Source organism: Parus major, chromosome 1 (assembly GCF_001522545.3).
Source record: "Parus major isolate Abel chromosome 1, Parus_major1.1, whole genome shotgun sequence".
Classification (NCBI taxonomy): Eukaryota; Metazoa; Chordata; class Aves; order Passeriformes; family Paridae; genus Parus; species Parus major.
Genome location: NC_031768.1, coordinates 74123566 through 74138444, shown reverse-complemented (window position 1 = coordinate 74138444; position 14879 = coordinate 74123566). Strand labels below are relative to the sequence as shown.

At 40.6% G+C, this 14879-nt stretch overlaps 1 protein-coding gene across 4 annotated transcripts in view; it reads right to left on the bottom strand.

The window, feature by feature from the left end:
* PDGFD (platelet derived growth factor D) overlaps positions 1-14879 on the bottom strand; it is a 142820-nt gene that overhangs the window by 57587 nt on the left and 70354 nt on the right. For 2 of the 4 annotated variants that reach the window (XM_015639080.3, XM_015639098.2), the window contains exon 2: positions 3815-4019. In XM_015639080.3, coding sequence (XP_015494566.1) covers positions 3815-4019 — 205 coding nt within the window. The remainder of the gene's footprint in view (positions 1-3814; positions 4020-14879) is intronic. The other 2 variants (XM_015639091.3, XM_015639108.2) reach the window with 1 other exon arrangement.

The window sequence follows — 14879 nt, the reverse complement described above, 5'->3', positions numbered from 1 at the left end:
CCACAAAACACACTAAGCTGCAAGCTACTGCCTGAGTGCTCAAATGACTGATTTCTGTGCTCCTGGAACATGACAGTATTTGCTACCACGTTAAAATAGCAATAAGAGGCACTTGCATGTGCTCAGTATATAGTAAGCATATGCATTGTGTTTCATGTTGTGGGTAAATAATTTAGAGACCTGATAAAATATTATTTAAGGCAGGCTGCCCAACCTGAGCAGCTGCAAGCACTTGTGCACTTTCTGGTGGTCACCCAACTCCCTGCAGCAGCAGTGGCAGCAGCCACAGGCGCCCACCTGCTGTGTCAGTCAGAGGGCTAGAGAGGGGCAGCCACTGTGCCAGGAGCAAAGGGAGATGCTGGAGGGACACAGGGCAGTGCATGCTTTTTAGGAACTTCTTGGTAGGTGGCACATTGCTCCTGTAGCTGATTTGGAAAGATTTATGTCTAGCTTTCAAGCAGGAAAGCATGCTGCCGCTCTGCATGCTGCAGTGGGAAGTTCACGTGCATGCTGTCGCCAGGGAAAATGCAACAGCACATCTTGTTCTGTGAAAAGTCACATCTTGACCAGGCACCCGTGCCACAACAGTGGTCCCTGAGCCCAAAGAGGGCTCTGCTAGGAGCAGAAGGCACGAAACCCCAGGGATGAAGGGACACAGAGCCAGCACTCACTGCTCCCTCCAGTCTGTGCATTCGCCTGGGTATAAATGACCATATAAATCAATAAAAAAAATGTGTCCAATTATTGAGCTGGAGAATAAAGGGGACAGAGAATAAAGTTCTGCTATTACTAAATCTATGAAAAAAGGTCTCTCAGTATCTTTGGAGCCAGAATTAGGCCCCACACATTGCTGCCAGAGAAAAAGAGGTGATGACAAGAAGGGCAGCTTAAGTGCCATCCTCACAGTACAGTTAAGCCTTAAAACTCTGGAGGTCTTTACCAGGAATGTTTTCTATTATCAAAGCATCTGCTCCCTCTAAAGAGGGAGTTCAGAACTGTTAAGTGATTCTTGCTAGCAATGCACTGCTCCCCACCCCTGGGTCTGTGAGCCAAACACCCTCCCCCTTGCCCAGTTGTGGGAGCTGAAAAACTCTGTAAATAACAGACCTGCTTTTCTTTTTCTGCTGAGAGCCCATGAGTAAAAACCCACAAGTACTATGTGGTTTGAGAATATCAGCTCTGCTGCTTTTATATTCACCAAGCCCAAATCACACAGAACAGAAAATAACAGATCCACCATGACCACTTACATTTGCCCTAACTCTGCTAAAATATTCTTTTTTTGTTACACACTGAAATTTTGTTCCAGGCAGAGGTAAACTTGTTTCAATATCTCTACACCATCCCCAGCTCCCACTCGCTGGTGGTGATGGAGGTGGTACCCAGCAGAGCTCCCAAGCATCCAGGCAGCACAGTATTGCAACACAAGGGGTTGTGGTGTTCAGCAGGAGATAACCTTGTAAGCTTTGGTGAAAGCTGTCCTAACTGGCCTCCCCATTTTTGAAAGCCAGAAGCCAGACTAAATAGCAAAACCAGGGAAAATCCATGGTCTTTCAAGGATTATATCTGCTTTCAATAGCAGAGGCTTTGCTGCAACAATCATGGAAGTTTGTATTGAGGTGTATTCTCAGTTGCTTCTGTGCATCCAAGAAGCCTCAGAGCCTGGGTAATTTAATTGCTTTTCAGAATCATCTCTTATCAAGTGCCTGTGGAAATACTAACTGCACTTCTTGAACATTCTGTAAGACCTTGAATATTTCCTCTCCTTCTTCAGAAGCTCTGAAGAAACATAGCTCTACTAAAATATACCTCTTCATTCCTCAGCCTGAATGAATTTCAATCAGTTCAGTCTTAACAGCATGCAAATTACAATAATTAGCATTAATAAAAAAATTGAGAAAATACTAGGAAGTTTCTGGAGAAAAAAGCTTAAGGTCAAAAGCAAATACATAAGCAAGGTAAAGTGCAGAGGTCCTGAATTACTTGTCCAGCATGCCCAGCTTTCAAACATATGCTCAGCTCTCGGCATTCATTTCAATTAAAACAGTCCTGGCTGTCTCTCTAAAGCAGCACTGCAGGGATTGCCAGGGACTGAAGCTGCAGAAAGGATCTAGTTTTGAAAAATATATTGACCATTGCAAAAAATCCAACTGCACACAGTACCTAACAGTCTTAACGCCATCACAAGCTGTCTGACCAAAAAATTCCTCCCTCTGGAAGTAATACTACCCAGATAAAGGTCTTCCAGAAACTCTAGGGAAAGCTTCACTGCAGAAAAGGATGTGATATTTCTCTAGCTTCTGTAGAAAGTATGGATGATGGAAGGTCTTTGCTTTTCTCTGCATTCTAAATTAGTTGCTCTGGAAAAAGCAAGCAGACTGTCTTCCAAGATGCTCTCCAAGCACATAATGCCAGTAACAGCTTGACTTTCCCCCACTGTGCTACCACCTTTAATGGCTTTTGTCAGAGAATACTTCACCTTTTTTTTTCCACAGTAAATTAGCCCTCTGTTTCAAAGTTGCAATGCTTTAAGGTCAGCCACAGTTTATCCACTATGTAAATATTAACAGGCTGCTTCTGTGTGCATTAGGCTCTGAATCTGGGAAAGTGTTTGGGGTACTGGGAGGTTACTGTTGTTACTGACTCTGCTGCTGATCTTGGACCAACATCACCAGAGCAGACCTGCCAAAGAGCAGGGAAGGAGAGCCAGTTTTAGGCTGCATTCTTTTATTACTACATGGAAAACAAACCTGCAGGAACCCTCTGTTAGTAATGCAGAAAACTTAACAAAGAAAAATGAGAAAAAAAAAAAAATCCACCCTGTAAAATGCCTGCAGAGATGCCAAGCCCTACTAACACAAATTAATTGACAAAGATAAGATAAGAAGAGGATGGGTGTGCAGAAATACTAACAACCAAGTTCTCTGTATAGATAAGGTGTAAGTAACAACATTATCAGGTAGACTTAGAGGCTGAGACTTGAGCATTTTAAGTAAGTAGCATCACAGCAATCTGCCTTTTGGAGGGCATGGGAATCCTGAGCCTGTTTTCTCCCACAGAAAAGAGAGCTGAATAAAAAAAGTATAAACACATGGATTTATACTGTTTTAGTGAATGTTGGCAAGATTCACCTCTGTACTCTACTAACACAAAACAGTTTATGCACCTAGCTTAATCAGCCAGATCATCTGAGCTTAAGGTCACTTTTACTTAAAAGGGAAACCAAAGCAACTAGGATATAGTAGGGTAGGCTTTAATAGATTTATAGATACATCAGCATGCATCAGCACACTGATGTTTGTGAACCTATATTTAAAACTTTTAAAAGGAATTGTACCAGTGAAGAGTAAAAACAAAGATAAGCAAGTAATTTGAACATAACTATATTTTTCAATATGTTTTTATCTGTCCCTCACACCCCAATATAAGCACTTACCTACTCACTCAAACCTCATACAGCCCTCCACCTATTGAAAAAGATGTTTCTTGTCTGACTGAAATGTGACAGAGGTGATAGAGGACAAAATCCTATTAAAGTAGCAGCCATGTTGTTAGATAGCTGGATTTGAGCATTCAAGTACCTTGTGCTTCAAATGTTATAGGAGGACTAAACCTGACAAAACTGCTTCAGGTCCAGGACAGCTCAGTTTATTTATGAACTCAAAGATCAATTTCAGCCCCTGAAAGGTCTGTCCTCCTTGCAAGAACACCCTAGGCTCAGCCAGAGGTGCCCTGGTTTTGCTTTGCAGTCCCATGCCTGTGAGCTCAAAGGCGCTCTTAAAGAACCCTTTGCAAACTTTCACTTTCCACTCACCTGCAGATCTCATTTTCGGGTTCCTCCAGCCCAAACTGATTATCAAAAGCCAGCTGGATCCTGGTGCTCTCTGGGGAGTGGAGCCGCCACGTCAGCAGGAGGTTCCTGGGGTAGCTGCTGGGGAAGCGAGGACTGTGGATGCAGCCGTTCCCTGCCACGCTGATGGTCTCTTCTTTTCGGTACAAGTCTGTGAGGTGATTGCTCTCTGTTAGTAGTCACAACTTGTAGAAATTAGTATGTTGTTCCAGTTACAGGAAGGCAAAAAACACAACAGTTTATAACACAGCACAATTATTTGCATTTCAAGTCTACAAAAAGTTGGGTCTAGGAGCAGTTATTATTAAATAGGAGTACAGTGTATTTTCTCTTAATTCAACCCCCTATTAAACAGTAAGAACAACAGAACTCAAGTATATGGACTCTTTATTTTACACTAAATGTATCATTATTTTTACATTTATATTGATTATATGATTTCATTCTCACCACTTTTGTTTTAAAACAGAATTAAACTTTAATAAAAGCTACAAGCTTGAGAACAATGAAGTAAGACAGACTGAAATAAAAAAGGTAAACAGTCCTGCTTCCCAAATTTTCTGCTCTGGGGAGCAATGGCCTCTAAACAAAAGCAGCAATGAAGGGCTTCAGGAAAATGAGTATGGGTGAACTGAAATTTCTCTATTGTGCTTAAGTATTCCCTCCCAGAAACATGTGCAAGGTCATGTTTTGATTTTATTTATATGGTGTAAACCATTTTACGCCTATGGTCCATTCACTCAAACAGCTACTCCCTGCTTATACCAATGTAAGTGAGGCCAGGTCCTGTCCCATCAACCATCTTACTCAGTAACTTCAAGACAAATAGCCAAGTCTTTACTTAATTAAAATTCCAGAACTTTTGCCTGAATAAATATTCAATTGTTTCTAAAGTTTACTTATACTGAGGTAAAGCCCCAGCTACTTTAAATCCATGGCTCCAAGGATTATAGAAATTGTGCCGAAGACCCAGCTCTCTACTCAGTTGCACCGTGCATTTGCACTGCCCAGTGCAAATTCTCTGACACTAGAATTCGGGTTGGTTTGCATCAAAGAGCTGCAAACAACCATTTTGCAATGCACCCACAACTTTAGCATGGGGAAAGTCTGAGGATCAGAAAGCTCCAAGGCAACGTGCAGATCACGGCATGTTTCAGTTCCCAGTCAAGACACGCACTTCTGAGCCTCCACCTGTGGGACAGCTACCTGTGTTCCTTCCCCACGTCATGGGCGGGGATCTACACGAATTCGGACACCTCTTTTCATGTAAAAAAGGGTATGACACCCAAACTCTGGTGTCTCTATCTCAAACTGAACATCACCCCACTCTGCTGAATGCCACATCAACCTCCAGTTCCACTGCAAGCAACAGGAATAGAAAACTGGTGCCTTCTCCTGAATCTGGCTACTAAAGAAGAACAAATGGGGGAAAAATATCTCCACCAAGCCACTCCGTGAATGCTGGAAATACAAAACCAAAGCAACCAGCCACAGCCACCTGTCACACACACTACTCTAAGTCTCCACCCTTAAAAATCAAAATCTAACATATGACTGAAGTTTTCTAAGCTCTTTATATGAAATAAATATACTTGTTTTATAAATTCTCATTGAAAACAGGAATCCATACAAATAGTACAAACTTCATGATTAGTCTATTTTTCAGGTTTCAATATTTTCATCTATTTTTAAGGTTGCTTTCACTGGTTCCTGGCAGTAAATACCTTCCTGCACACAGCTGTAAGCAAAGCATAGTTGTCTAACAACAGTTCATTGTACTCTTGTGACAGCACAGTAATTATAGCTTCCAAACAACCTGGTACTCAAAAAACAAAAGTCTGTGTTTCTTATAAAACTATCTCCACAGATCAAATTGTGACATCTTTCTAAGATGTTTTCACACTCTGAGCCACCCTTTCTAAGCAAACACAGGCCTACCTCACAAAGTGCAGAACTAGCCAGTTTTGTTTTGTTCTGCTTTGACCAACCACTTTGCATGGGAAAAGTGCCAATTTGGTGAAAATAAAGACCACCCACCTATTAGTTTTGTTGCGATTTTCATTAGGGACATCTATGCTGAAGTCTGTTTTGTATTTGCTTTTATTCTTAAAAAAGGGGGAAAAAAATATATCTGTGTTGTTTTTTCTTCCCTGTGATCTGGAATGAAACAAAATGTCCAGCCAAGACTACTGAGTTCTTACTGAAATTCTGAGGACCTTTGCCCTCTGAAAACAGCCAGTACACCAAGAGGACAAGATATTTCATAGGACTTTATCCAAAACATCCAAGAAAAGGGATAAAAATAAAACAGATTTGATGATAAAAAAATTTAGTGTAAAACAACCATTCCCTAAGTCAGAGCAAAAGTTACTGCAGTAAAACAATGCAAAACTCATCCTGTGCCTGAGAGTCCTTTAGTCTTCTTTCTTGGACAGCAAACTATTGCCATTATCCCTCTGTCACCATGCACTTCACTGTGTGGCTCCATCTGGTTCATGATTCTGAGGGGAAGATTCCCTTTTCCCAGGCAGTCCTAGCACAGGCTTTACCCTCCTGTTGTCAGCTGCTGAAATTAAAGTTCTGGGTACAGTATCCCTGAAGTGTGCTCATAAATATTCCCCCAAACAAAACAACTGTGCACACAACACACCAACTGAGAATGAACACTACCTGCTCTCTTGTACATCAAGAAGAGGGTCTGTCACAGATTTTAATTTAAGTTAAACTCAGAATCCCACAGGCTACAGTGTCACACCTGACCAAGACTAGAAGTGTCACGGCTGGCACAGCTCTGCAGTATCCAAGTTGTACATGGTACATGGAGCAATAGAGCCGCACATGTTATAAAGCTAAAAAATCAAAGCACAGTGACCTGTTATTTCCATCATGGTAAATGCAGCATGGTAAAAGCTGGAGAGAAGCATGGGGAGAAAATTCTCACTATAGTAAAATAAGGGGTATTAAAATATTCCACTCTGAGAAAAAGCCCTTTCCACAAAAGAAGAAAGTATGTTTGATGAGAATGATGATAAATACTGTTTCTATAGCCCACATGGGATGAAATCTAATGCTATTCAAAGCCTTCACCTGATGCTGGAACAGACTCTTCAGGAGCTCTGAAACAGCCTGATTCCCTCTCACCCTCCTGACCGTGCACTAAATTACAACCTGAAGTGATGTAGCCTGCACTGTAATCAAACACACTAGAATTTTCTAAGGGGATTTTCATTGGGATTTCACAGTGTTAACAGGCTTAGATAGAACAGAGTCAACCCAGACTCACTCCCAGGAGGTTGGCTTCTCATGAATCATCAAGCATCTGGGAAACAGCTTCAGGAGATGTGAGCAACTCTTGTACCTTTTGTAGCAACAAAGCTATGAGATTAAAATAAGACTTTTCCAAGCAGACAATTGTCCTCATGAGATGCACTGGGGGAACTCACAGAAGTCACATATTCACCAAGGGGAAAGTCAGGATAAAAAACACTTAGTAAAAGACAGAGGGAAAGGAAAAGACTGTCTTTCAAGGCACTGAACTGTCCCATGTTGCAACACAACACAATGCAGCACTACACAGTGTCCTGGATGTCACATTCTAACTGTGTTCCATAATGCTTTATGGGAGTAAATAAAACACGACAGTGCATAACACACTGCCTGTCACATTTACTAAAAAGCATATAAAATCATTTCACAATGAATAAAAGTAGGTGCTAAGTCATAAGACAAAAAGGCCATTTAGGCCATACACAGAAGGAGGATGTTCTAGATGGCAGGAGCCACAAACACATCCTTGCGCTGGGGGAGAAAAACTATCTCATAAGGAAGATGAGTGGGAAGGAATCTGGAAGACATCCTCTTTGGTGAGGCAATTCCCTGTAGAGAGTCTGAGCTGATTGCAAAGCAGCTTGCTCTATATTTTATTTATCTGAACTAATCTCTCCTTTTTTCTCCTTTTAATTCCCTCACAATCACGAATTTTAAACATAATGGCATACGTGATAGTCCAGCTGTCCAAATTAGAGGAGCTCCCATTTAAATGCTCAAGGCAGCTGCATTTTCCAAAGTACTTGCCTTCCTCCCCCCGCAAGGAGTGCAGCTGGGTGTCAGAGTGGGAACCAGGAGGTACAGTTCAATATTCAAGAAAATGTGCTTGACTCAAGGCAGACCCCACCATGGGTGCCCAGCACAACCAATGTTTCCCTTTCCCAGCTAGGCCATGCTGCAGGAGCACCAAGAATCAGAAAGAAAAATTTCTTCCTGTGTTTTCTTTGGATGCCTGCACTTCCTTGTGAGCTTCAGCAATGTATCAACACTTTCCTCTTAAAGCTACTCCTCCTAGCCATGACATGCCTATTACTACAGACAGATACAGCTTGCATCATCGTTGCTCAACAGAAAATTAATTCCTTCACTAAAACAATAGCAATAATAATTTTAAAAAAATTCAACCAACCTGAAAGACAATTTCTAACTGCTAATCTGACATCTGTTCTATGATATATCCAGCAAGGAGAGTCTGTAAGTGTCAATTCCTTCAGAAAGAAGAACTAAGAAAATGACCTTGTCTAAGGACCTAATGAACAATACGGAATACTTAATTCCACCTTTCTAAGGTTTCTGGAATTTCAGCTTCACTCCCTAAGGTGCTGTCTTATGTGTATGTTTGCATCTGTCTTTATTCCCCCTTGGGGAAGTTGGTCAACCAACTTTGATACAGTGGTAAAGGCTGAAAAAATACCACACTCTGAATGTATTATGACAAGAAATATACCCTCTCAAATGCCACGGAGTGTAACCTGATGAGCTCATCCTCTGGTACAGCTGAGGAGAGAGTTTCTGAGAACCATGGTGAAGTTCATTTTATTACTTGTGAAAGTATTTTTCATTTCAGGAAAGGACCTTGGGATTTTGCACATGGGAGTTTTGCAGATATAACTCTCCTCCCCCTTTGCTGTTGTCTTAAAAAAAAAAATAATACAGCAGTCAGTGGTTTGCCACCAGTTTTTAAACAAATGAGATAACCTTCAGGGAGAATAATAGCTCTTCAGTTCCTCCAGTTGAAAATTAGCCTGATCTAAATGGCTGAATCCACAGAGAAGCAAAGAACAGTAAAACACTTTTGAATCCAGACCACAAATCAGTTCATCTTGGGGACAGGCATGCCAAGTGAATTGTATTTATGGCAGCCTGTTCAGGCAGTCACTTGCCTTTTTTTTCCCCCCACCCTCCTGCAATAAGCAGAAATTTTGTTATCCATAAGGTTCTGTGTAAATCAGATGAAATGATGACAGAGTTCATTGCCAAAATAGTGTATTCTATAGCTGGAGTGGGAAGATGTAAAACTGTAAGGTCATTTTACTTGTTAAAAATGGAGAGTTTTTGGATTTGCTTTTTTATTTGTTGTGGGTTTATTTGTTTAAGTGGATATAAACAATAAAATAAATCCTAGACAGTGAGCACAACATCACACTTCTGCTCTCTAATGCAGAATATAGTACTATATGGTAGTACCAGTCCTAGACATCTCTGTCCTTTTAATGACAGAGCTCTAACTCACCTCAGTCAGCTCTGCTCCCATCATGATTCACCAGCAGCTCTCCAAGAAGGAAAATCAAAGGAGGGAAAGGATTGGGATGATCAGTGATAAAACAAGCATAGCACAATCCCAGCCCGGCTAGAAGTTGCAAATTGCTTCCTATAGAGGCACTAAACTGAGAAACAGCCAATCTGGTGTAAGGATGTATATGTAAGAGTATATTAAGGCAATGGCTCCATCCAAAACATCACTTCCAGTTGCTTTCAGCTTTATACAACTTTTATAACCCCATTTATTTCAAGGACATGCAAATTTATAGTTAAGCTCATACTTAAGGAGTTTGCTGGATCAAGACCCCAAAAAAAGAGAGCAGCACTTTAACACCACCTAACATGTTACTTACTACCCAGCAAATGAGCAATTAAAAAGTGAATCTAAATCCCACAGGAGTTGATGTAAGACTATCAACTTGGCTGGTTTGCCACTGGACCTCAAGGAAGAAGCTCCAGGTACCTGCTCCTTCTCTTATCAACAGGCCTCTTCTTTTTATCAGGAGCATGAAATATACTCCAAGCAACATCACAGTTCAAATCTAAAGCACGACCTGTTCTGTCACGGAGGCAAGATCAAAAGATGCTCTGTGTATGTTCAGCTAAATACAGACCTCACACACAACCAGCTCACTCCAAGACCCTGAGCTGTGTGCAGAACTTTGCTAGAAGAATATATCCACAGAGGATTTACAAAAGAAACTAAAAATTGAGCTTTAGTTGAAAGATACAAAAGTAGCCAGTGCACAACACCAGCACAGAAGGTTCAAAGAATGAACACTCCAGACATCTGAAATTTAATTCAGAGCCATCATCCATTTGGTAACAGAAGGATCAGTAGTCTGCCTGTGTTTCTATGCGGAGCAACCCCACAAGTCTTGGTCGTACACAGTCAATCTGTGTTTGAGCATGACCTCAGCAAAGACCACTTAGGAGAATATTAATTTCTCATTTAATAAGGAAGTTCAGGCACACAATTCAAAGAGACAGCCTGTCTCTGCACCTCTCACTATAATAAGCATAATTTTATTTGCATTTAATAATATTATTTTCCCTGTGAAATGGTCACCATCATAATTGCATTTTTTTGCATACAGAACTAAAAAACCAGTCCTGAAATGAAGAATAGGCAGGACTACATTTGAAGGCTCTCCTTTTGTCTGCTTCAGTGGGGGCCTTGTTCAGATTTCCACAGATGAATACTGAGAAAACAATTCCTTAATTATGTTTACAAAGATACCAAACTCAGAGGCATTTGCTTTCAGCAGTTACTTGTATTATTTGCTTTTATTTGACTTCTTGATAAGAGATTTTCTTCTACACAAAAGAACATCCTGAATGTCTTACAGTAAAGCAAAAGTGTCTTTAGAAAAGTAATGTATTTTATTTAGGCCAACTTATAAAACACTTTGTTAACTACTAGATCTCTCATGATCAGTGGTACTGTTGCAATGCATCTCTGTTGGACTCTTAAACCAGCAGCAAATTGAATGCTGCATATTTATGTATTCTTTTTCTTGGGATTTCATAATTAAGTATGAAAAAGGGAAAATGTGTACATCAAAAATGTGTAGCTCTATTGATATGCAGTAGGATTAATGCATATATCCCCACGATCATGAGCATAAAAACACATAAAACCTTGAGAAACGGAGAGAAAAAAAAAATACAGAGGGAAATGGTTCTCCTGGTGCTGCAAAGAGCATAAGGGAAACATGATAACTGAAGCAGATGTTTGCAGTGAGAGCCAACATCTTTATGAGAAGGCTGGTACATAAAACTTGTGTAGTGCCTTGGACAAGATGGTGCCAATTAGAGACACAATTGCTAGTAAGCACAAATATCCACACTGGACATTGGCTCATAATGTTTTGCAAAGAAATAGTACATTTTGAACTTAGACACCCTGAATATTCCTGTTTAGGCAGTGGCTTCAAGAAAGTAGACCTTTATGGGAAGTTTCCTTCAAATTCTCCTGGTGAGATGAAAATATATTCCTTTTCTATTTTCCCCTTATTATTTTTCAGTTTTTTACAACCAAACAAGGACTTTTTGCCTCATAAATCTGGCATAGCTCAAGTCTTAGAAGAGAATTTGTTTGAAAATATTGTTTCAGAAACTGTTTCACTCAAGCACTTTTAAGCATGAACAAGACATGGAATTTTCTTACAGAAATAAAAATGTTGATAGAAGGAAAAAGAAAATCCAACCAAAAGGGTAAGGTCATGTTGAACATGTTATAGCAGATAGATAGGTAATTACAGAGTGAAGGTCACATGTTGGAAGATTAGGCAGTAAAAGAAGATCTGTTCTGTAAGACAAATCAAGGCAATTGTCTCTTGTGATGTGCTGTTTCCTTACCCTCTATGTCAGCACTGCAGATCTAAAATCTCTGAAAGGGAATGAAAGGTCACTCCTTATAATGGAAAGTCTGGCAACAGTATTCTAACAGACATCCTTTCCTTGGACTGCATTTGTCATGGGACACGTTTTTTGTCTCTTAGGGTTCATATATCAACCAACTGTGCAAAGATAAAAGCTTCAGGGGCTATTTCAGTCCCTTTAAGGCAGGTACACTAAATACCTAATACAGTAAAGTTACCTAAACTTTGTTTAAAAAAAAGCAGAACTTATTGTATTAAAATATGATTGTTGGTAGTCTGTTCCTTTTTATACAGTAGTATAACGGCTAAAAAATTAAATCTATTTTCAAAATCAGGACACAGCTTAATCTCCTCCAAGAAAACAGAAGCCTGTGTTATGATTCTTCTGTTTTCTCAAGAGAATTCAGACTGCTTCTGTCTCCTCTCAAGGGGTGGATGGCTTCTGGACACTGCTCCAAAGATGGCTTATCTGTTTTCCATGGAATGGATGGAGGTAAAATGCAGGAGAAATTCTTGGCACAAGGACCAGGACTCGAGATTTAGCCAAAAAACTAAAGACCCAGCAGCTTTTCTGCTTCCTACTCCAAGGCACTCTGTCAATCTCTGACAGTTCAGACCAGAGCAGAGCACACCATAGTGTGCAGCAAAAAACCTCTTTTTGCTCCCATGCCTCAGTTTTCCTCTGCTGAAAACCACAGCACTGGTGAAAGGAGAGCAGAAGACATTGAGATCTTTTCCTGGCGTGAAGGCAGAACACGAGTAGGGCCACAGGGGCGGCTTTACATCATTCAGATAAAACCCATGTTGAGAAACAAAATTCCCAGTCTGGAAAGTAATTTAAGTCATGCATACTGAAAGTACTGAGAACTTCAAGTGCGGGGGATCTTTCCTGTAAGTGCTTAGGATTTTCTCTGGAGGTCTGGCATCAGAATGCCACAGAGCTGTCACGTGGATAGATACTGCAATTCAACAAAGTTCCCAGGCACATAAAATTCTTGGCTGTGGCCTTCTTTTACTGTTATGATCTTGCACCAAAAGAGCCATCTAGACAATTCCTTAGTCCTTCACCTAGGAACAAAACTACATGTGGTTGAAGTGCAGGAGAGCTCATTCACTGCCTATATATAGGGACCAGTGGCTGGGAAGATGGTACTGTTTGGTACTGATGAACAGCTGTTTGGCCATTACCAAAAGGAAGTTATTGGAAATATTCCTTCTAGGCTGTATGAGGGGATGTTGATGAAAAAAAGGAAGAGCTGAACTTACTCTTACGTTTGTTAAGTTAGAAGCACAACAGATGAAAACACTGAAACCTGCGTAGAGGCAATGGTAACCAGGACTTTGCTAAGACTCCACGGGGAGCAGACATTATGTATCTTCATGTTCTGAGCAGGGCTGAGTATACTGTTGGAAAATCAGGATGTAATTCAATAATCCTTTACTTTCGTGGACCTTCAATGAACTTTCACTTTTAAATGGAAAGCTGGAGTCCCCCATGCAATTGTGCTGGAGACAAAGCCAAACTTCAAAGTCGTCCTTTGACTGTGGATTCAGTGTAATGTTTGACTAAAAAAGAATCGAGTGGTTACAATGAAAAATTCAGCCAGCTTTGGCTACAGATCTCACCAGCAGGAACATCAAGGGACACATTTCACTCCTCCAACTTTCAGAAGACACATGAGATGACTTAAGGTTAACCAGCATACACCTTCAGCACCCCCTCACATTAAAGCTTCCAGAGAAAGACAGTGAAGCAACCAAACCCAGCTTGCCTCCACCTAGCTAAAAGCCTAATAATGTGGAGAAATGCCTGTGGGTATCATGGCAGAGGATTTAAGTGGGCAATCTCAGGTTCCACTTTACACTTCCTGACGTAGATTGCACAGTGAAAAAGGAGAGATGCACACAGTAGGGCTATGCATGTGGCTGGACAGCAGGTAGGACTTGGATGCTTCGCTGAGGCATGACCAGAATGGGTCCCTAAAAGCATGTGGAACCCAAGAGATCAACAGCAGGCCACCAAGGCTTGCAGCCTGCAGGTGAGAATGTCAAACCTCCACCTGTTTTAGACGGGGAGGTCAAAGGGGACTGTGTCACCCCAGTTCTGTGCTGGTACTGATACTGCATATCTAGGTGAACACCATGTGCTGAGGTCTTGTCTGCCCAGAGCGCACAGCTGTGTGTTGACTATTAAACACAGCTCCAAGCAGCTGTTTGGCCAGAGAGGTGCCAGATAAGAGACTTATGTAACTGAGATAAAAAGGGTGAGAAAGTCCAATGAATACAGTACTCTCACATCATTTTTGAACACCCTATATCAGAGCTATTGAAGGCAGACAGGGACATACTGCACCATTTCCTGTGAAAACTGTTTTCCACACTAATGCTCAAAATGCATAAGGATACCTTTGGCACTCTTCAGACTACCCAAACAAGTGGCTTTTACTCAACTGGCTTTGTATAATTTTTGGCAAATAGGATTACAGTCCAGTAAGACAAAAAATATCTCATTAGCAATGGAATATACAATGTCAGAAAAATATTTTAGTTCATGTGTTTGACACAAGACAGAAAAAAAAAATCTTAGAAGAGCACATATGAAAGTCGGATTAATGACAAATTTGGTGCCAAAATTGTATTTTTCTGATTTCTGTTTTTTGGTAGGAATTCCGGAGACCACCTTTTTTGTTGTTTGAACTTCCAGCCTGTTTAATTTATTCCTGCTTAGTTTTTCTCAGACTTTTCTATGGAAGCAATGGAAGAACATCACAGCAATGGATGAAATTTTAAACCTTTCTTGATTTAGAGACTTCAGAAGTCCTGCTTTACAGCAGACACTCTAGATTACTCCACAAGAAGGAGTAACAGCAACCATTTTTTGATTCCCTAGGGTGAAATGTTCTGGGTCTTTTTATAGTTTAGACTGTAAATAAAAAAATATCACAACTATGACCCTAAATATCATCTGGCATAAACTATAATTAAATAACTGACAGCTTTGGTAAATGACAGCTTCATTGCGTGTTACTAAAATCAGCTGTGAGAAGTTTAAATAC